The sequence below is a fragment of the Podarcis filfolensis genome (assembly GCF_964270895.1).
Source record: "Podarcis filfolensis genome assembly, chromosome: 16".
Lineage (NCBI taxonomy): Eukaryota > Metazoa > Chordata > Lepidosauria > Squamata > Lacertidae > Podarcis > Podarcis filfolensis.
The window spans coordinates 18,310,141-18,331,106 of NC_139620.1; the positions used below are offsets into that span (position 1 = coordinate 18,310,141).

At 49.4% G+C, this 20,966-nt stretch overlaps 1 protein-coding gene across 1 annotated transcript in view; it reads right to left on the reverse strand.

Moving 5' to 3' along the window:
- Positions 1-20,966, reverse strand: part of LTBP3 (latent transforming growth factor beta binding protein 3) — a 41,162-nt gene that overhangs the window by 15,449 nt on the left and 4,747 nt on the right. The window contains exons 2-14 of the mRNA XM_083589721.1: positions 16,198-16,500; positions 14,665-14,879; positions 12,326-12,431; positions 9,418-9,492; positions 7,452-7,574; positions 5,776-5,934; positions 5,125-5,316; positions 4,275-4,291; positions 2,113-2,191; positions 1,853-1,948; positions 685-810; positions 410-544; positions 187-315 (exon numbers count right to left, since the gene is read on the reverse strand). Coding sequence (XP_083445847.1) covers positions 187-315; positions 410-544; positions 685-810; positions 1,853-1,948; positions 2,113-2,191; positions 4,275-4,291; positions 5,125-5,316; positions 5,776-5,934; positions 7,452-7,574; positions 9,418-9,492; positions 12,326-12,431; positions 14,665-14,879; positions 16,198-16,500 — 1,755 coding nt within the window. The remainder of the gene's footprint in view (positions 1-186; positions 316-409; positions 545-684; positions 811-1,852; positions 1,949-2,112; positions 2,192-4,274; positions 4,292-5,124; positions 5,317-5,775; positions 5,935-7,451; positions 7,575-9,417; positions 9,493-12,325; positions 12,432-14,664; positions 14,880-16,197; positions 16,501-20,966) is intronic.

Consider the following 20,966-nt stretch of genomic DNA (forward strand, 5'->3'; position numbering starts at 1 on the left):
GTTCATGGGGGGGGGGACGACTGTTAGTGCCTCCCACAATTCCTCTGCATGCAACCAGTAGATGACACATACGCTATCATCCCCCCACATTTTACTTCCTAGGACTAAACACTGAATCAAAACGCAACCTTATTTCTGTAGTGCTTGCCACCCCTACCCCCCACTCATAATCTCCCCCCCTTGTACCTTCACAGAGGAGCTGGCGGGAGGGCTTGAGCCGGTAGCCTGCATGGCACTCGCACTTGTAGTGTCCTGGGAAATTGATGCAGGATCCCCCGTCCCCACAGACTTTGGGCTTGGCACATTCATCAATATCTGGAAAGGGGTAAGTGGGGGGGGAATGCCATGAGTGGGGTGGAGGGCGGGCCCTGGAACCTCTCACCATCCCCAGAACCCACAGGTGTCTCACCCACGCAGGACCGCACTCCCTTGTGGACCTTCAGCTGGTAGCCACGGTTGCAGTGGCAGTTGTAGGAGCCACCGGTGTTCATGCAAACGCCCTTCCCGCTGCCGCCGCAAGGATCCAGCTCGCACTCATTCACATCTGGGGAGAAGAGAGTGGGTGGGGGAGAGAGAGGAAGGCGGAGGAAAGGCAATTGAGTGGTGCAGGGTTTTCCCAAGCAGCAAACTTGTCAGGGAGTGGGGAAAGGGATGTGCATGCATTTGAGGAAAAATGCCCCTTACCTACACAATACCTGTGCTGGGGATGCCTGCGGTATCCTTGGTAACAATGGCAGGTGTAGCCGGGGCTTGCAGGGATGCACTCGCCGTGGCCGCAAATGTTGCGTCTCAGTTTACAAATGTCCGTCTCTACAGGGTGCGGGGAGAGAGAGATACGGGAAAACAAATATGCTTTAAAACATGGGAGGCCCTTATCATACCACCATCACCGTGTTCCTGTTATTTATACCCTCCACATTAACTCCCTACAAGTGGCTTACATCAAAAGAGACCTAAGAGGGGGGTAGTGGCTGGACCAGACCAAAGGTCAACATCTTGTTTTCCGCAGTGGCCAACCAGATGCTTCAATGGGAAACACCCCCCTACTGAACTGTCACTCCACTGAATCTGGTGGGAGGGTCTTCTTGGTAGTGGCACCCACCCTGTAGAACGCCCTCCCACCAGATGTCAAAGAGCAGAACAACTACCAGACTTTTAGAAGACATCTGAAGGCAGCCCTGTTTAGGGAAGCTTTTAATGTTTAACAGACCATTGTATTTTAATACTTTGTTGGAAGCCACCCAGAGTGGCTGGGGAAACCCAGCCAGGTGCGTGGGGTAGAAATAATAAATTATTATTATTATTATTATTATTATTATTATTATTATTATTAAAAGGTAAAGGACCCCTGGATGGTTAAGTCCAGTCAAAGGCGACTATGGGGTTGTGGTGCTCATCTTGCTTTCAGGCTGAGAGAGCCGGCGTTTGCCCACAGACAGCTTTCTGGGTCATGTGGCCAGCAGGACTAAACCGCTTCTGGCGCAATGGGACACCGTGACGGAGGTCAGAGTTCACAGAAACGCTGTTTACCTTCCTGTCACAGCAATACCTATTTATCTACTTGTGCTGCTATGCTTTCGAACTGCTGGGTTGGCAGGAGCTGGGACAGAACAACAGGAGCTCACCCGGTTCGTGGAATCGAACTGCCGACCTTCTGATCGGCAAGCTCAAGAGGCTCAGTGGTTCAGACCACAGCGCCACCTGCGTCCACCCACCAGTTGCCCAGGGACAGTGGGTGTTGCACTCTAGCCCTGCCTACGGGTTTCCCCTGAGAACCTGGTCGGTCCCTGAAAGAGCAGGATGCTGGGCTCACATCCAGCCCATTCTTCTTATCTTCTTCTGCCAAGCTCACCTGTCACCTGCGTGGGGGGCATGTCAAATTCGCTCACGTTCTTGTCCTCTTCGGGATATTTCACCACGACGGCGGTCGTAGGCTTGGCGATCACGGCTGTGAGCCAAAAGAGAGAAACGGTTGCAGGCTACGAACATGGCACTGCTGGGCTCCTGGGACGCAGTGCCTCTGAGCACAGGATGGAGGGTGGGGGAGAGTTTTGCAGAGAGACTTCTCACACACCAGGGCCTCAGGCCAATGAAATTCCTGCTCACACTCACCAGGGTAACGGGGTCCGACGGTGGGGGTGTTGGCGAAGAAGACGGGCTGCTGCTCCGAGGTTGTCACATAGCTGGGCAACTGGAAATGGTTTTTTGGGGGGTGGAGGGTCGGATGATGAAAGAAAGGGACAACATTACAGGGCAAGGCAGATTTGTATGTGGCTAGCCCCGTGGTCACATAGGAAGCGGCTGTGGATGAGGCTGGCCTGCTTAACCATCTAACCCAGTATTGTCTGCACTGACTGGCAGCAGCTTGCCAAGGGCAGACCTTGTGCGAGGCCAACATTTTATGCCCTCCTTGTGCTGCCCTAAACCCGCCTCTGTTCCCACCCCCTCAACCTGATCCTTTTTTGTTGCAGGTATCTTTGGGGATTGAACCTGGGACCTTCTGCATACCCAGCAGGTGCTCTAGCCACTGAGCTACACTCCCTCCCCACCCCGCTCTTTCCCTACTTTGCAGGAGGGATTCCGTCACAGGCCTGGAACTTTAGGTTTGTGCAATTGAAGTGCTCTGGTGCAACAAACCCACTTTGTTGTTTTTTTTAAAAAAAGGAGTTTCTGCAGTTAGGGGAATGAAAGAAGAAACGCACAGGGAAATGTGGGATAAACGGTAGACTTACAAAGTGTATAACAGGGGTAGGAAACAATTTTGGCTGGGGGGGGGCAGATCTTTCTATCTCCCCGCCCCACAAGGCAAACATTGGCAGGTGGGCAGGACAAGCCACCTGCCAATCACATGGCATCATTATGATGTCACACAATTGATGGGTGGGATGTCCCATCACAGGTGGGAAGATGAGTGTGCAGCCAAACTGAGTAAGATTTAATTCTCTCTCTCCATCAGCTGATGTGTCGGGGAGTTAAATCCTGTTGCTGCTTTGGCTGCAAGCGTCTGATCCCTACTGGGAACACCTGCACAGCCAAGGCAGAATTGAACCTTGCCCTCCTGTCCATCAGCTGGTGTCAAGAGCAATGCTCGCTGATGGGCAGGTGGGAGTGGTTTAGAAAAAGTGGCCGTGTGGGCCAAATTTGGCCTGCAGGCTGGAGGATCCCCACACCTCTGGTGCTTCACCTCCATATAAACAAAGATGGCTGAATGCTTTGTTGTTGTACAAATCGGCACAAATGTTCAGTAAAGAGCAGGCGCCGGGTAACTTCCACGTACGCTCTGTGCTAGCACATCAGAAGGAATGCTCGATAAACGGTTCATCTGGAGCAGGGGTCAGCAAACTTTTCCAGCAGGGGGCCAGTCCACTGTCCCTCAGACCTGGCGGGGGGCTGGACTATATTGGGGGGGGGATGAACGAATTCCTATGCCCCACAAATAACCCAGAGATGAGTTTTAAATAAAAGCACACATTCTACTTATGTGAAAACATGCTGATTCCCGGCCCGTCCACGGGCCGGATTTAGAAGACGATTGGGCTGGATCCGGCCCCCGGGCTTTAGTTTGCCTACCCATGACCTGAAGGAACCCACCACGACTGGCACAAATAATGTGGCTTGAAAGCCTAAGGTGCCTCCACTTCCTATTAAGTCTAAAAATGGGGCCCAATCCAGCGGGCAGTTCCCCTGAGTAAGCCCCACTGAAATCAGCAATTCCATTCTTGCCCGGCTTCCCATTGCTTTAATGTTTGCACAGAAAAAAAGTCTGTGTGTTCTAACTCCTATGCCCAGATGGCAGAGTCAGCCTGCTTACCACTTATTTTTAATGTCATTTGAAACATGACACCAGAAAAGGCCATCGTCACCAGGATGGTTTTGTCCCAGATTCAACTCCCCAATACTTTCTAGGTTGCTGAAAGTACTAGGATTCCACTACCAGAAGGGTCATAGAATTGTAGAGTCATCACAAGAGTCACCTAGTCAATCCTCCCCAGCAATGCAGGGATCTTTTTGCCCAGCGTGGGGCTCAAACCCACAACCCTGTGGTGCTCTACTGACTGAGGGTCACATCTGAATAAGTGACAAGTTTGGCATTAGACTGCCTTTAGAGAACCAGCATGGTGCAGCAGTTAAGAGTGACAGACTAGGGCTTGAGGGAGACCTGGGGCAACCACCTTGAGCTCCTCAGAGAGAGCCAGTTAACTTCTTTTCCACCTCATCTCACTAGAGATCACCCACCGACTCCTTCACGGTGCAGCAATGCAGCTGACACTTACCATAGCTGGAGTTATGACTGCAAGATACAAATAAAGGAAGAAATAGGTTAGAGGTTTTAAGGAAAGTTCAGACAGACAGACAGACAGACAGACTCCACTGCAGCTGCATTGACATGGAGGCAGAAATGGGTAGAGTTTAATGCAGACCTCCTCCATCACCACCCCTACTCCCAGGAAATATCACACACACAAACACACACTTTCTAGACCAGGTATCCCCAACCTGGTGCCCTCCAGATGTTATCCAACTTCCCATCGGCCCCAGCTAGCATGGCCAGTCATTGAGGGTCGGGTGGTGACACCCCTTCTCCTATTTCCTTCTTCCTCATTCATGTGTGAGATGAGAAGCGTGACAGCTCCCACTTTTACTATGGAAGAAGTCACAGCATTACCTTATATAGAAATCCAGGGAACTGTGGTTTGCCCTAACCAAAGTCATTTAACAAGTCAGGACCTGAAGTCGGGGTTCGATCCTGCTTTGTTTTAACTGGCTTTTGTTAAAACAGGGTGGGTGGTCTCTCCAGATGTTACTGGACTCCATAAGCCCAAACCAGCAAGGCCAATGGTGTGGGCTGATGGGAATTATAGCCCACCAACATCTGGAGGGCACCAGCTTGGGGAAGGCTGCTCTAGGCAATGGGGGAGTAAAAATGGGGATCACAGCCTCTGTAATAAACACACACCCGGTACTTCGTTCAACTTTATAGCCCACCAACCAAAATTTGAGAAGCAGATGTTTAATTCCATACTATGAGGGGGAAAGAACTCAAAGATGCAAGTGGAAGAAATCCACTTGCCCCACAACTTCAGGAAGCTTTCGGCTTGCCTGCCCACCCATTTGGGAGCTGACCTTCTGGCTCCTGCGAGTCGCTGCCCACAGGTGGGCGGGTGGGCAGCTCCACGGGTGGTTGTTGCTGCAGGTCTGTGTTGCCGTCTGGGTGGATCTGGAGTGTGAAATCGCTCTCGCCTTGGATCGTCAGAGTCTGGTGTGAGGTAAGGATATGGTAGCCTTTTCCTGCAGGGCAGATCTCTCTGAAAGAAGCTGTCCGGGTGGAAAAAGAAAAGAAAATTGGTCACACAAACAGTGGCAGGACCCTACAATTGGCAGGTGAGGCCTTGTCGGTGCCACCACTGCCGAGGGCTGCCCAGTTGGCACTGGCCTGTGACAGGGCCTTTTCAGTGGTGGCTCCCTAGTTGTGGAATACCCTTCCTAGTGACGTACACCTGTCCCCATCATTATTAACTATAAGAAAAATTTTGAAGACATTTCTGTTTGCACTGAATGTACTTATGGAGAATCAATAAAAACATATTAAAAGATAAGTATATAAAACATTTAAAAAACCAGACTGTTCAGTACAATAGCATGCCTTTGGTGTTTTCCAAATGCCCAGGGAAAACAAAAATGATTTTGTACAAAACAGGGGTGGGGAACGTCTGGTCCAGGTGTGACAGAACACAGGAGGAAATGGGGGAGAGGGAAAAGACCTCTTCTATTTACCGGTTCCGTCGGCTGGGCAGCGCTCACAACGCGCGCCCCAGGCCTTGCCAACGCTACAGCAGCAGGTCTGGCGGGTGAGCTTGGTGGGCAGCGGGTGCTGGCAATGGTGCTCAGGGCTCACCAGTCGGAAGCACAAACTCTTCTCCCCAGCCTTCTCCGCTATCGTTGTCCCCCACAAAGAGAAGGAGAGAGAGAGAGAGAGAGGTTAGGGGGTCACAAGAGAAAACAAGGACAACGATTAAGAGACCCAGTTTCAAAAACCCACTGGCCTGGTAAACTCACTCAACGACTGTATGCTAGTTCCTCTCTTTCAGCCTAGCCTACCTCACAGGGTTGTTGTGTGGCTAAAAATGGAAAAGGGGTATATTCTTGGTCAGTCTCTTTCTCTCCATCTAACTTACCTCACAGGAGCGTTATGGGGTTAAAAGGTAACGGGGGAAATCTTGGCCACCTCTTCCTCTCAGCCTAACCTACATCACAGGGCTGTTGTGTTGCTGCAATGGAAGGTGGGATTCTTGGCCTGTCTCTTTCTTTCGGCCTAGCCTACCTCACAAGGTTGTTTTGTGGATAAAACAGGACTGGGAGGGGGAAAGCCTAGTATGCTGCCCCAAACTCCCTGGGCCAAAGCACAGGATTAAAAATATGATGCATAAAATAAAAACACAAAATAAACCTCAAATTCTCCACAGAAAGCCTGGCCACTAAATCCCACTACAAGGTATAGAGTCAGCAGAAAGACAGAAGCACCCACATGATACATTTAAAGAACATGGCTGCCCCAAAGAATCCTAGGAACTGTCATTTCCCCCCCTCACAGAGCTAAACTACAGTTCCCAGGATTCTTAGGGGGAAGCAATGTGCTTTATCAGTATGGTGTCAACCACAGCAGCTGAGGAGTCTCCTCTATAATAGACAAAAAGACAGTTTGGTGTCCGCAGCACTGCCATCGCCACAAGTCCCTGTACCAAGGAATGGGTGAAGCATTCCATCACTTCCTTCTCACAGCAAACTCAGGTGACGAGTGGCAATAAAAAAACGAGGCCAGTTCACTGAGAAACTACAGGGAGGTATCAGTGTGTTCAAAGGAAGCTGGAGGTTTGCAGAAGTACAAAATATAAAAGTGGGTGGAAAGACTTAAGAGCGGGCAGAAAGCCCAAGCAGAAGCCCAAAGAGGACTGAGCATGCTCACTGGCCTCCAGGAGCCAGAAAATCTTGTGTGAGGAAAGCGAAATTGGAGGGTAGCCAGTTATGTGTTCCCCTTGAGCTGTAGGATATGTCTGGCTGGAACCCTGATCAAGAAGACTCTTACTAGGACAAGCAATTGATGACAATAAAGAAAATAGCAACAGCATTGGCAGAAAAGACTCTGATCATGTGCAGAGTGCAGAGTTCAGCCATGGTGCTGAAAGACCCACAAGTACCTGCCCTGACTCAGACTAACTCCTTTATCTGCACCAGCCCCTGAATCTTGCACTTCCATGGTCCCAGCTACCAGTACTTTAATATGGCGGCTGTCAGTATTGACATTTGCTTATCATCAGCTGTGGGCCAGACAATGCGCAGAAAGGACTTAAGACCCATGTGATAGGGATTATATGCTTTTGGGGGGGGAGCAGAGAGAGGCTGGGTTGGTTCGATATGAGAGATCCTCCCACCTCCCCAGCCAAGATACGTACGCACACAATGGGTCCGCGAAGGCCCCAGGACATGTCCTGGCTTGCATGCGCAGCGGAAGCTCCCTTGGGTGTTCAAGCATTCGCCCCCCTGACAGACTCCTTGCATGGCGCACTCATTGATGTCTGTGGGAGGAAGAGACACAGGGCAGTTGCAGTGGTGGGGGCAGGTGGGGGAAACGCAGAGCAATCTCCAAAGCTGCCTTTTGTCTCCGTTCTTGGGAACAAGCGAACATACACTCTTCGGGTGAATCTTGGTGCCCTTGCCTCTTGGTGCATTCATTTAAATGGGCTTGTGCGGGAGAACCTCCCAATGGACCGGGCTCTGTGTTCCATTGGTGAAAGAGAAGGCACCTTGTAGATTTATCCCAGAGTATTGGGGCTGTTATGCTCCATTTTACAGATGATTGAGTCAAGGCTGGCGTACTCAGTCATCCACAAAATCTTCACTGTTTTGAGTCGAACCTGTCAGTTTGCATTTCTTAGTGCAGGAAGTATTGGCAGTGGCGTAGCGTGGGTTGTCAGCACCCGGGGCAAGGCAAGTAATTTGCGCCCCTAACCCGTGGATTTGCGCCCCCTAACCCGTGGATTTGCGCCCCCTAACCCTAACCCCCAGATGTTGTGCCCGGTGCGGCCGGGCCCCCCCCCTGCACCCCCCACGCTACACCACTGAGTATTGGTCTGATGTGTAGAGATCTTTCCTACTCTTAATTCATTCAAGAGGGATCTGGAGGTTTCTGGAAGCTTCTCTGTGTGAAAGAAGCTTCATGGTGTTTGGGTTATTCCTTCAGAGAAGCTAAGTACAGCTGGCTTAAACTGGTTCTCTTATCTCTTCTGTCATGCTGACTATATAAATAAGGCCAGAAAGAGGCTGAGTTTCACTTTCTCTTCCTATCTCTCTTCTTCCTGCTATGGTGTTCTGTACATAGTATGCTAAGTGTTAAGTTTTAAACTTGTTATAACTATTGCAAGTTTTAAGTTAAGTCTGCTGCAACTGGATTTCTTCTGGACTGTGCCAATCCTGAATGTATTAAATTTGTGACCATTATGCTCATTTGCCTTCAGTAGCAGTAAAGCTCTGCTGGATGAAATACAATTGCCTCTTATCTATTTTTTGGAAACTCTGCATTGTGTTTAAAGTTTTTTCCTCCCCTCGGACGACAGAAGCATGGCCCAAGCTTTTGGCTGTATCGATCAACCTTGGCCCACATTCACACCATATATTTAAAGCACTACGATACCACTTTAAACAGCCATGGCTTCCCCCAAAGAATTCTGGGAGCTGTAGTTTCTTAAGGGTGTGGAGAGTGGTTAAAGGTAAAGGTAAAGGGACCCCTGACCATTAGGTCCAGTCGTGACCAACTCTGGGGTTGCGGTGCTCATCTCGCTTTATTGGCCGAGGGAGCCGGCGTACAGCTTCCGGGTCATGTGGCCAGCATGACTAAGCTGCTTCTGGCGAACCAGAGCAGCGCATGGAAATGCCATTTACCTTCCCGCCGGAGTGGTACCTATTTATCTAGTTACACTTTGACGTGCTTTCGAACTGCTAGGTTGGCAGGAGCAGGGACCGAGCAACGGGAGCTCACCCCGTCATGGGGATTCGAACCGCCGACCTTCTGATCGGCAAGTCCTAGGCTCTGTGGTTTAACCCACAGCGCCACCCGCGTCCCCAGGAGAGTGGTTAGGAGGTCCCTTTTCCTAGAGTTCCCTGGGAAGAGGGATTGATTGTTAAACCACGTTGGGAACTGTAGTTCTGTGGGAGGGGAATAGGGACCTCCTAACAACTCTTAACACCCTTAACAAACTACAGTTCCCATGATTCTTTGGGGGGAGCCTTTAAGTGGTACCACGGTGTTTTCAATGTGTGGTGTGAATGTGGCCTAATACCAGCTCACAATTCTCAAAAGCAAAGAGGACCCCCCTCCCAAGTGGTACATTCCGTCTCTCAGTCTCCACCCCACTTTTATACCTTGGCAATGGCTGCTGTTCAGTCGCTTGTATCCCTGTGGGCAGTCACTCCCCAGCGTTTTCTGCACCCCCAAGTCTGAAAGAGGAAAAATGCATGCATTTAATGAATATCGCACATATGTACAGCAGCTCCCATCCTCGAGTGATGGGGATTGCCAAAGGCAGCCTATGATCTCAAAGCAACAAGACTGATTCTGATATTCTGAAATATTTATTTATAGATATTTTATGCCAAACACCAGGGAGCAGGCAAACAACCAGGCAGTTGGGGTCATAGAATAATGGAATAACAGAGTTGGCGGGTACCCCAGGGGTCATCTAGTCCAACCCTCTGCAATCCAGGAATCCCTGACAGATGGCCACCTGACCTCTGCTTAGAAACCTCCAATGAAGGAGAGTCCATGATCTCCTGAGGGAGTCTGTTCCACTGTTGAACAGCTATTTTCTGTTTAATAGGAACCAACCAACAAATAAATCTAGGCCCTTCAGAAGGCCAATTCTAAGCACATTTAATCTCATGGGGAGAGCAGCAAACAGTGAAGTCCTATACATTACTCAGAACTCAATGGGGCTTGCTCCCAGGTGAAAATGTATACAACTGCAGCCAGTCTGTGCAGAATTCCATAAGGCTATCGCAACTACAGTGCATCTTTAAAGTAACCCCACTTCAGTTCAGGCTCCCAAAAGAAAGCATCAAAATCCTGCAGGGGTCAAAACATGAGCAATACGAAAAGCCCTGGTCTGCCTGGCCTGAATGCTTGAAATGGCAATAAAAACTCCTAGAAAGCTGCCTTCTATTGACTCAGAGAACTCTGGTCCCTCTCACTCTGAACCGCCCACACTGATTGACAGTGGCTGCCCAGGGTTTCAGACAGAAGTCTCTGCTAGTTATACTGGGAGATGCCCTCAGGGACTGAACCCGAGACCTTCTGCAAGCAAAGCAGATGTTCTGCCACCAAGCTACAACCCTTCTCCGTTTGCAGAAGTGCCAACGATGGCATGGTGCATAATCCAAGAACCCCAGCAAAACATCCCCTTCCTTGCCATTTTGGACATCATCTTTTAAACATTAGCCTTGCAGGGAGGGGCGCCGAGTTGTGGTTGCCAAGGGGGCAGTTGCCAAGCCAGCCAGCCAGCTGCAGGAAAGTGAAGCGGAGGGGCCTGCATACTGCCTTGGGGCTGGAAGGGAAGAGGGAGGGCCCACAGCCTGAGCACATTCCAGGCCTCGTCCAACACAAACAGATCCAGCCCCTTGCGCGGCTGATTTCATGAAGCTAGAAAATCCATTCAGGCAGGGTCTAGGAGGCGGAGAGCTTCGCTCCCCCAAACCAGTGCCAGCCACCCCCGTGTCCTTGCAAGCAAGACACTAGACATACGGGGCAAAATCTCTCTCATCGTCCCTCCCCAGCCATTCCTTGCCAGTTGTGAAAATGCAACCGAAAGCTCTCTTTAAACAAAAACAAAAACCTCAGCTTCCCTCACAGTGTGTTTATGTATTTAAACTGCAAGACAGGCAGAAATGCAGCAGGTGCAGCTTCTTCCTGGCTGGCAGATGCAGGAATGGGAAACTCTTCTCCGGTTTTATAGGGGACGCAGGAAGCTGCCTTTTACAGCTTGCTTGTCCATCGTGCCCACTACGGTCTGCTCTGTCTGGCAACACCTCAGAAAAAAAACAGCATCAGAGATTGTGGAGGAAAGCTTAGGCATGCAAAGGAGATTTTCGACCACTGAGCTACAGCCCCTTCTCTGGAACACCGTTTCAGACAGCCAACTTCCATCCAGCACTGTCTCCTTGGACAGGCAGTTCTCCAGGGTCTCAGTCACAGAAGAGTTTTCCTGCCACCTGATCTATTTTTTAGCTGGGATTCGAATGTGGAACCTTCTGCATTCAAAGCACATATTCCGCTCCTAATATCGAGAGTGCTGGTATGCAAAGCATGCAGAGCATGGCTTGTGAATTTGGCTAGACTTACCTGTTGCAATTAAATGCAGAGAGATGCTTGTAGGGTAAGAAAACAGCAGCGTTGTTTACGATAGGGAATACATCATTTGGATAGAAAGTTTTCTAGTTCTAACTAATCTAGAGAAGGCAAAGGCAGCCATGGTTGCTCCTTTGCTTTCCAGAGGATAGATTCAAGGTGATTAATCTCAGGGTCCTGGATTTGAGCCCCACATTAGATGAAAGATTCCTGCATTGCAGGGGGTTGGACTAAATGACCCTCGTGGTCCCTTCCAACAAGTCTGTGATTCTGTGTGAGTCCCATTTTGAGGCTCGAGAGTGGTGAGAGGAAGCTGCAAACAGGATGCAACCTAAAACGACAGGTGCTCAAGGCGGTGCACACGGCTGTCCCCAACCCCATTTTATCCTCACAAGGGTCCTATGAGGTAGGTAAGGCTGAGAGACAGTAACTAGGCCCAGATCACCCAGCAAGCGTCACAGCTTTGTGGATATGGGAACCTTTGTCTCCAAGGCAGCGGCAGAGCAAGTTGATCAGGCGCCTGGGGTGGTGCGTGTGCCCTGCGCCCATGGGCGGGCGAGCCGGGGCAGGACGCTCTGTGGGGCCTCTGAGGCGTCTGCCTGCCTCCTTCCACTCAGCCACCCTGCAGCTGAGGGGGAGACCATTTGGTGCAGTGTGGAGCCTGCGGGCGCCCAAACCACCACATCACTCCCAGGAGAGACGTGTGGCTTGGGCGCACTGCAGGCCCTGCAGTGAGTGCCGCCTGCCATTTTGTCACACACACCCCCAGTGGTGACACCTGGGTCAGCCTGCCCCCCCCCCGCCCCCTTCCTCCGCCCCTGTTCCCAGGTCGCTATCCAACACTTTTAATCATCCACCCTCTCCCTGCAAAGTTTCTAGGTTAGAGGGAAGAGGTGCAGAACTTGGAAGTGGGGGGCAAGAGAGACTTACATTGCAAGTGGGGACACTTGTGGCATTTATTCTGCCCCCAGGAGGTGCCGATGCTGCCGCAGCAATCTTCTTGCTTGGTGAGGCCCGGGAGAGGGTTGCTTCCGCACTGAGCAGGACAGGCAAAGGTTGAAATATAAGATTTCATGAACTCCACCTAGAAATCTCATGCACACCCACATCACTCAGGGGCCATCCATACTGTGGTTTGATGTGGACAGTAAGCTTCTTGTACCTCCCTTAGTTCTCCATTGTTTGCACGCTGCTGTCTTCCAAATCACTACCTCTCCACACTTTCCCTTCTCTCAGTCCGGATTTTATCATACCCTCTCCTTTTTTGAGGGACACGGGTGGCGCTGTGGGTTAAACCACAGAGCCTAGGGCTTGCTGATCAGAAGGTCGGCGGTTCGAATCCCACGACGGGGTGAGCTCCCGTTGCTCGGTCCCTGCTCCTGCCAACCTAGCAGATCGAAAGCACGTCAAAGTAGATAAATAGGTACCACTCCAGTGGGAAGGTAAACGGCGTTTCCGTGCGCTGCTCTGGTTCGCCAGAAACAGCTTAGTCATGCTGGCCACATGACCCGGAAGTTGTACTCCGGCTCCCTCGGCCAATAAAGCGAGATGAGCGCCGCAACCCCAGAGTCGGTCACGACTGGACCTAATGGTCAGGGGTCCCTTTACCTTTACCTCCTTTTTTGGGAGTATCCCTGGTATGAGAAAATCGGGACTGAGGGAAAGGAAAGTGTTTGGAAGCAGCGAATTGGAGGAGGAGAATGTCACATGGGCAATGCAGAATTTAGTGAAGATACAGGAAGCTTGCTATAGGCATTAAAACACAGTGCAGAGAAGCCCTTAAACCTTTCTCCCACCAGCCTCCACACTATGCGTGGAACACCCGCTACAAATAAAAGACGGGCTGGTTTCATTCCTGCATTTTTAAGTGTCTAGATCTCATGGACCATTGGAACGCCTGCGGCTGGTTTTTGCAAGCTGAGCAGCTGCAGCCGTGTGTTTGAGATATTAGTTTAATTCATTGTTTTGTATGTTGCTTCACACATCCAGAGGCGTCCCAAAGCTATTTGCAGGAAATAAAACACAAATAAGAAATGCATTTAAAATTCACATATACAAATTTTGTAAATGTTTGTCCAAATGTGCCCCCAAACCCAGTTTGTGCAACTATTGCTTCTGCAACATGGAAAAATAAAATAAAATGCCGTGCTGTGGTGAACTAAACTACAGTCTGCCTTGAAGAAGAAGAGAAGAAGAGTTTGGATTTGATATCCCGCCTTTCACTCCCTTTTAAAGAGCCTCAAAGTGGCTAACATTCTCCTTTCCCTTCCTCCCCCACAACAAACACTCTGTGAGGTGAGTGGGGCTGAGAGACTTCAGAGAAGTGTGACTGGCCCAAGGTCACCCAGCAGCTGCATGTGGAGGAGCGGAGACGCAAACCCGGTTCCCCAGATTACGAGACTACCGCTCTTAACCACTACACCACACTGGCTCTAGTCTCCAGCCAGCCAGCTAGTTGGGGGTACCCATCCTCTCTTATTTGTCCTTAACATCTGATGCTCAGGTATAGAGCTTTTGTATGTGGAAGCTCCATCCAGCTATTGCAAACATCCCTTCTGCATCTAATTCTTTCCTAAAGCCATCTGAGGCCAAAGGTTCTATGGACTGTGAACAGCTGGCTGGTTTGCAAGCAACAGCCTGTGATCTGCTGGAAAGTTTCAGAACCATTGATACTATCTCTGCTTGGCTCTAGACTCAAATTATTATTTTCAGTAGAAATCAAGGATGCTTTTTTGATCAGGGCTGGATTATCAAACCAGCTAAGGTGGTCCTGGCTTAAGACTCAATGGTTTTCATAATTTGGGGCTGGTTCTAATGATGATGCTTGAGCTGGACAAAAATACTTCTATTTTTCCTCATCCAGCACATTACAACAGGAAGACAGCAGTTATTAAAATATGTATGTGCTTTGATTTGTAGGATAAACAAAATAAAAATTCTGGCCAAGACCCTCCGGGTCCATCCTCCCCCCCCCCCAAATTGGCCCATCCAAGGAATCAAGTTTGAGACCCTCTGGTCTAGGCTGATGGGCAACCATCACATTCTGTGGCAAAGCAAATCCCATTAGAGAATTATGTGCGGATTTAAAATCACCTCCTTTTATTTGCTGAAACATCCTGCTGATTAGTTTTAAGGAATGGTATCCAGATTTCAGTGCTTGTGAGGTAAAAAAATCTCCTCTCCCTTCATATTCTTGCAAAATTAACTGTGTCTCTCTGCTTGGGTGCCATTCCTAGGCATCAGAATTGTCAGAAGACCACTCCACTCACCGACTGTTTAGGCATCGTTTCCTGAAAGCACCGTCCGAGGGGCTTCTGGGTGGGGGGCCTGGTATAAGCGGGCTTGGGAGCAGGGTGCTGGATCAGGTGTTGCTGGCTGCCTGGCCCACTTCCCTCCGAGCTGAGGCTGTCGATCCGGTGGACTTGCACTGAGGCGTCCGGGGGGTGATGTACCCGGACATTGACCAGCGGCTGGTGCACCTGAACTAGAGGGCAAAAAGGTGAGCTACCTGGCCATTCCCTCTGACCTGCAAGCACTCCCTGGGAAATCTCAAAAATGTTGGGCAGTCTGGCATGTACGGAGGCAAATGCACCCCTGCATGTGGCCAAAAGCTCTTGTGTTTGCATAATTCAGGTAAGGGGAACCTTTGGCCCTCGAGTCATTGCTGAACTACAACTCCCATCATCCCAGGCCTTGACTGTCAGCTTCCTCCTCTTTAGTCTCCTTAGAACTCAGCAGAAGGAAGGAGACAAAAAGTGAAATGTCGTTGGCTCTGGCACCACCTACTGTTTGCCTCCATGCCTCCCACCCTACCAATCCCAAAATGCACCAGTCACCACTAGCAGAGGAGGCATGGTCTCCTCTGCAGTTAGTATGGAAATACAGACATCTAGCTCCTTAGCAGGCTACTAAAAATATTGTGTGGCTTTTCTATGTTTATTTTATTAGTGACTTTTCTGGGTTTATTTACTAGGCTGCAAGAGAGGCAGCTGCTAGAAGCAGTTGCCATTTTGGTAGCTCCTAGGTCACATATGGGAAGCGGGTGGCGCTGTGGTCTAAGCCACTGAGCCTAGGGCTTGCCAATTGGAAGGTTGGCGGTTCGAATCCCCGTGACGGGGTGAGCTCCCATTGCTCGGTCCCAGCTCCTGCCAACCTAGCAGTTCAAAAGCACATCAAAGTGCAAGTAGATAAATAGGCACCGCTCCAGCGGGAAGGTAAATGGCGTTTCCGTGCGCTGCTCTGGTTTTGCCAGAAGCAGCTTAGTCATGCTGGCCACATGACCTGGAAAAACTGTCTGCAGACAAACGCTGGCTCCCTCGGCCTGTAAAGTGAGATGAGCGCCACAATCCCAGAGTCGTCTGCGACTGGACGTACCTGTCAGGGGTCCTTTACCTTTACCTCACAGACCTTTACCTCACAGATCTCACAGACGTCTCCTTTAGCCACAAGTGTTGTAGGAGCTGGATGTGGTCATTCTTAACATGGTCAGAGACACCCCTTTTATGTTATTTGCTTATCTACCACCTTACCAGTTCCAGTTGCTGGGCAAGAAGTAAGCGGGACTGAGCCACAGAGCCTGCCGCCACCTAGACAGAAGTGCCACTGAGAAGTGCCAGGGGACTAAAAAAAGCACTCTGCACATGCTCGGGAATCTTATTTCACACACAAGTTCCTACAGTTGGGTTCAAATTAAGCCTCTGTGGTCTCCTAACCTAACTAACCGCAATTCTCCCATAGTGGCCGGTGCCCTTCTCAAAGCAGAATCCATCCCTACCCACACAGAAATGCCCCTTCTCAGGTACCTTCGGATGAATGTTGTCCAGGGCCCAGAGGCACCATGAAGGTGGAGTGGCTGATGGTGCCTTTTGAGCCGGGCCCAGAGGCCGTGTCCCCGTGGCCGTCCGAGATGAGCTGGACTGCATAGATGGCGTGCTTGCTGGAGCCCGTCTCCATGGCAAGGCCCTCACCGGGCAGTCGGGCCTGCTGGCTTTGGCTCTGGCGACCGGCCGGCACTTGGCAGAATCGCCCTGTGAACTCCGGAGGGCACAAGCAATGGTTCCCAGATGTACATTGCCCACCGTTCATGCAGGGCAGAGGGCAAACCACTGCCAGGGAGCGGGGTGGGGGGGAGAGAAACAGAGAGGGGAAGCATTAACTTGAGATTCATCAAACCCTGTGATAATTAAAACAGTGCTTAATACGGGTGGAGTACTTCCTCACTTTGCATGTTTAAATCTCTCTGACTACGGTTCAGGCAAACTGTAAAATCTCCAACCTCAGACTCTTCTATTTTCCCAGGACAGTCCTGGATTTACAGAAGCCATCTCGGTTTCCGGGTAGTTAGGTTAGGAGACCACAGAGGCATAGTTTGATCCTGGAATGTCCTGCTTTTCCTTAGGACATCCCTATTTTCATCGGATAAATGTTGGAGGGTATGGAGTTATGTGACCCCCCCCCCCAGCCAAGGAGATAACTATACAACCTTTAGAACACATGTGAAGGCAGCCCTGTTAATAGGGAATTTTTAAAAATGTTTAATTATGTTTTTATATTCTATATTTTTCCGTGTATAAGATGACCCCTATTTTTTGAGCCCAAAATTAGAAAATAAATAATTGCAACATTCTGTGTATAAGACGACCCCTAATTTTAAACTTAAAAAATTTGGGGGAAAATATAGTCTTATACATGGAAAAATACAGTATGTTGGAAGCTGCCCAGAATAGCTGAGGCAACCCAGTCCAATAGGTGAGATACAAATAATAAAAAAATCATCAGAAAAATGTTGGAAGGTACACTCTACTTTGGAGGGTGTGTGTTTATGTATGTGTACGGTATTATGTTCCACAAGTGCCTGTCAGGAACTTAATTTTTAAAAACATGTCTGCCACTTCATCGAATGAGTCCCCAGCTCCCAGGGTGCCCCTTTCCCAGAAAACAAACCTTTGGACAAAGAGCTGGGAGAAAGACATTTCTAGCTACCAGGACTGAGAGAACAACATTTCAGCCTCTTTGAATTCCGGGTGCTGAGTCAGCAGCCGGGAAGCTGGCAAACATGCCCTCTCCAACGCACACACACTCATCCCCAGACAACAGTCAGCAGCTGCAGGCTGGTCCTGCCCAAACGCCACCCTCCATTCACAAAAACAAAAACAAATAAAAGAGCAGGGCATGGTGCCCAGCTACAGAAGGGCCAACCCAGCAGGGAAAGATCGGCGAGGGACGGTTTTTTATCCCCCTTGGGGAGGGTGTGTGGAAATTCCTTGGCTGCCTTAAGTCCAACCTGTCACACACTGTGGCCTAAAGTTGGCCTCCTGCAGATATCACTTTGCCAGGAAGTCTGCTCTGTACAATGTAGGAATCGGGGCTTTAATGTGGTGGCACATGCCCTTTGGAGCTTCTTCCTATAACATATAAGTCAGGCAGATAAGAATATGGGTGGGTAAGGCCCATCTATTACAGTGGTACCTCGGGTTAAGTACTTAATTCGTTCTGGAGGTCGTACTTAACCTGAAAATGTTCTTAACCTGAAGCACCACTTTAGTGAATGGGGCCTCCCGCTGCTGCCGCACCGCCAGAGCACGATTTCTGTTCTCATCCTGAAGCAAAGTTCTTAACCTGAAGCACTATTTCTGGGTTAGCGGAGTCTGTAACCTGAAGCGTATGTAACCCGAGGTACCACTATACAGCATCCGGATCTCACAGCGGCCAGACAGACAGCCCTCAAGCAGGAGCTAAGCAGGACCGTAATCTCCCTATCGATGAGTCTGTACCCTCCGACATTCCTCAGATGAAAATGGGGACAATTCTCACTCCCCCACCAATTGACTTTCCTCAACCTCCCCGTTTTGGGTCCCCATACCCCACCCCACAGAGCATTTCCTATCCACCGCAACGCTAACAGGACACAGCACACACAAACTCCACCGTCCTAAGAAAACAACCACCCTTAATTCCTATTTTGGGTCATTCCATATGAAGTGATCCATTATTATTTTTTTACCTCATATCATTAAATTCTCTTAACATGTTGTACACTGGTTGAATAATCAAAACTAAGTTTAAATCTTAAAATCTTAAATCTTAAAATCTTAAAATGGAAAGGGGCCAAACTATCATTGCAAGAGGTTTGGAAATTTTGAGAGGCTGGATAGTTACGATGGAGTGGTCTCGGGGGTGGGGTGCACATATTTATTTATTATTATTAGTTTGTTTAAAGCAAACAAACATAGCATACTTTCTGCCATGCTACAGCTTTAACACATTTGTGTTTGTATTATTAACATTAAGTGGTCAAATTTAATTAAAAATATATGAACAAATAAACAAAAGGTGTGCAAGTCAGTAACTGGTATTCAGAGGCATACCACTCTAATATCTCTGCTATCACCACTTCTGTGTCGTCTCCACAGAAAGAGGCAGTGGTGGTTCTGAAGACTAGTTGCTGGAAGCCACAGGAGGGGTATGCTGTTGTTGAGCTCAGGTCCTGCTTTCAGGCTTCCCACAAGCATCTTGTGGTCCAATTCTGTGAGTCTATGACCTGGTTAGCCACTGTGAGAACAGGATGCTAGATTATTGGCCACTGGACTGATCTAGCAAGATGATGATGGTGATGATGATTACTCCACCCATCTGGCTGGGCTTCCCCAACCACTCTGGGCGGCTTACAGCATATCTAAAAATATAATAACCCTGTGGCCCTCCAGATGTTGTTGGACTCCAACCCCCATCATCCCCAGGCAGCATAGCCAACAATTCAGGGACTGTGGGGGCACAAGCCACAAGGAAGTTCTCAAAATAGGGGGGGGGAACCCGGGCTGGAGAAGCCCCAAAGGGGGAAACAGGACAGGTTGGGATATATAAACATGAGTAACTCCTTGACTCAGAAGCTGGGTTGTCTGCTGAATGTCTGCAACAATATAATAGCATCCCATAAAATCAGGAGAAGCCGCAGATGTGTGCAATTTACAAAGCGTGGGCCTAGAGTCAAACCTGGGAATTCTGACATTTCTTCTGAAGTTCTGGAAACAGCCACAAAGCCAGTATTGTATAAAATGGGGAGAGGAGGGAGTCTGAACACACCCCAGATTAGGCAAACCCAGACTTTCAGGAAGTTTCATATCAAATATCAAAACTCTTTTCACTGGAAAATGAAAGGAGCTGCCTTGTGAGTCATTGGTCCATCGAGCTTGGTATTTCCTACACTGACTGGCAGAAATTCCCCAGGGTTATAGACGGGGCACATTCCCGGTCTTACCTGGTGATGCCAGAGATCAAACCTGTGACCTGTGACACACACACACACACACACACACACACCTATAATGCAACTTTCCCCAGCCTGGTTACCTGTGTTGGCCCCATCGACATAACTGCAAACATACAGCATTTGCTGAAAAGGAACTAAAATGGCTTTTTCTCAACAGGATATTCTGTCTTTTTTTCACAACCTGACCTTCCAAACATTATTTAGTTAAGCAGCAACCTTAACAGGGAATGCCATATAAAACATCAAACTGGACAAACAAAATTAAAATGCTTCCCATAGCTAACTGAATCTAAATTTTTGACACTTCCCATTAGTCCTAAAGAGGGAGAAGAACTTTTTCCTTTCTATACTCAGAAGTTAGAAACATTGGAAGCTCCCTTACAAAGAGTCAGGCAGCCAGTCCATCTACCTGCCACTTGGTTGCAGCTTCTTCTAAGAAATGAGGGGTGCTGGAGCTTAGTGGTAGTTCAGTGGTCAGAGCCCTGAGGGACCAGGGCTCAAGTCATGACACTCACTGGATGACCTTGAGCCAGTCATAGACTCTCAGCCTAACCTATCTCACAGGGTTGCTGCAAGGAAGAACTATGCACATTCCTTTAAGCTCACTGGATAAAAAAAGTGGGATATAAAAGCACTCAATAAATACACTTTCAACCCACACCTACAGATCTAGAAAATCTGCCCTCAAGCCCCAAAGCTTTGAACGTGGCAAGAAAGGCACTCTGCACATGCCCAGCAGCACACTGTCTCCAATAGCATACACCTCAACTGTCCCAGGAAAACTGGGACATCCTGTTTTCTCGTGTGAGAGCACGGTGGCAATGTTGAATGCCACAATTTCACCCCCAAAAAACCCTGTTTTCAGGGCTGCAATCTCACACGGGTCATGTGACTCACCCAGGACATGTTGGTTTTGGGCCTGGACATGTTGGAGGGTATATGCAACACAAAGCACATCCCATGAAACTCCTCATCTGCCCATCTCATAGGCCCCTATAACCAGGGTTCTAGTTGCCCACGGTCCCTGGGAGGAAAAGGTGATTGAATAGCCTCTGAGCAATATCAGAGGCAGAGAGAAAACAAGGGGTTGGGCCCAGGAGAACGAGGCCCCAGCCAAAGGCGATGGTGAAATTACAAAGCTTTATGGTGTGGAGGCAGCTGCATAACGGAAGTGGGAAACTGGGAGGCTCCAGTCCTCCAAGAGGCTGACCCGGCCACGGATGCAAAGTGCCCTTAGCTTGCCCTTGCCCACGCTCTGGGAATGTGCCAAGGCACCCCCCACCTTCAGGATATGGCAGGTTA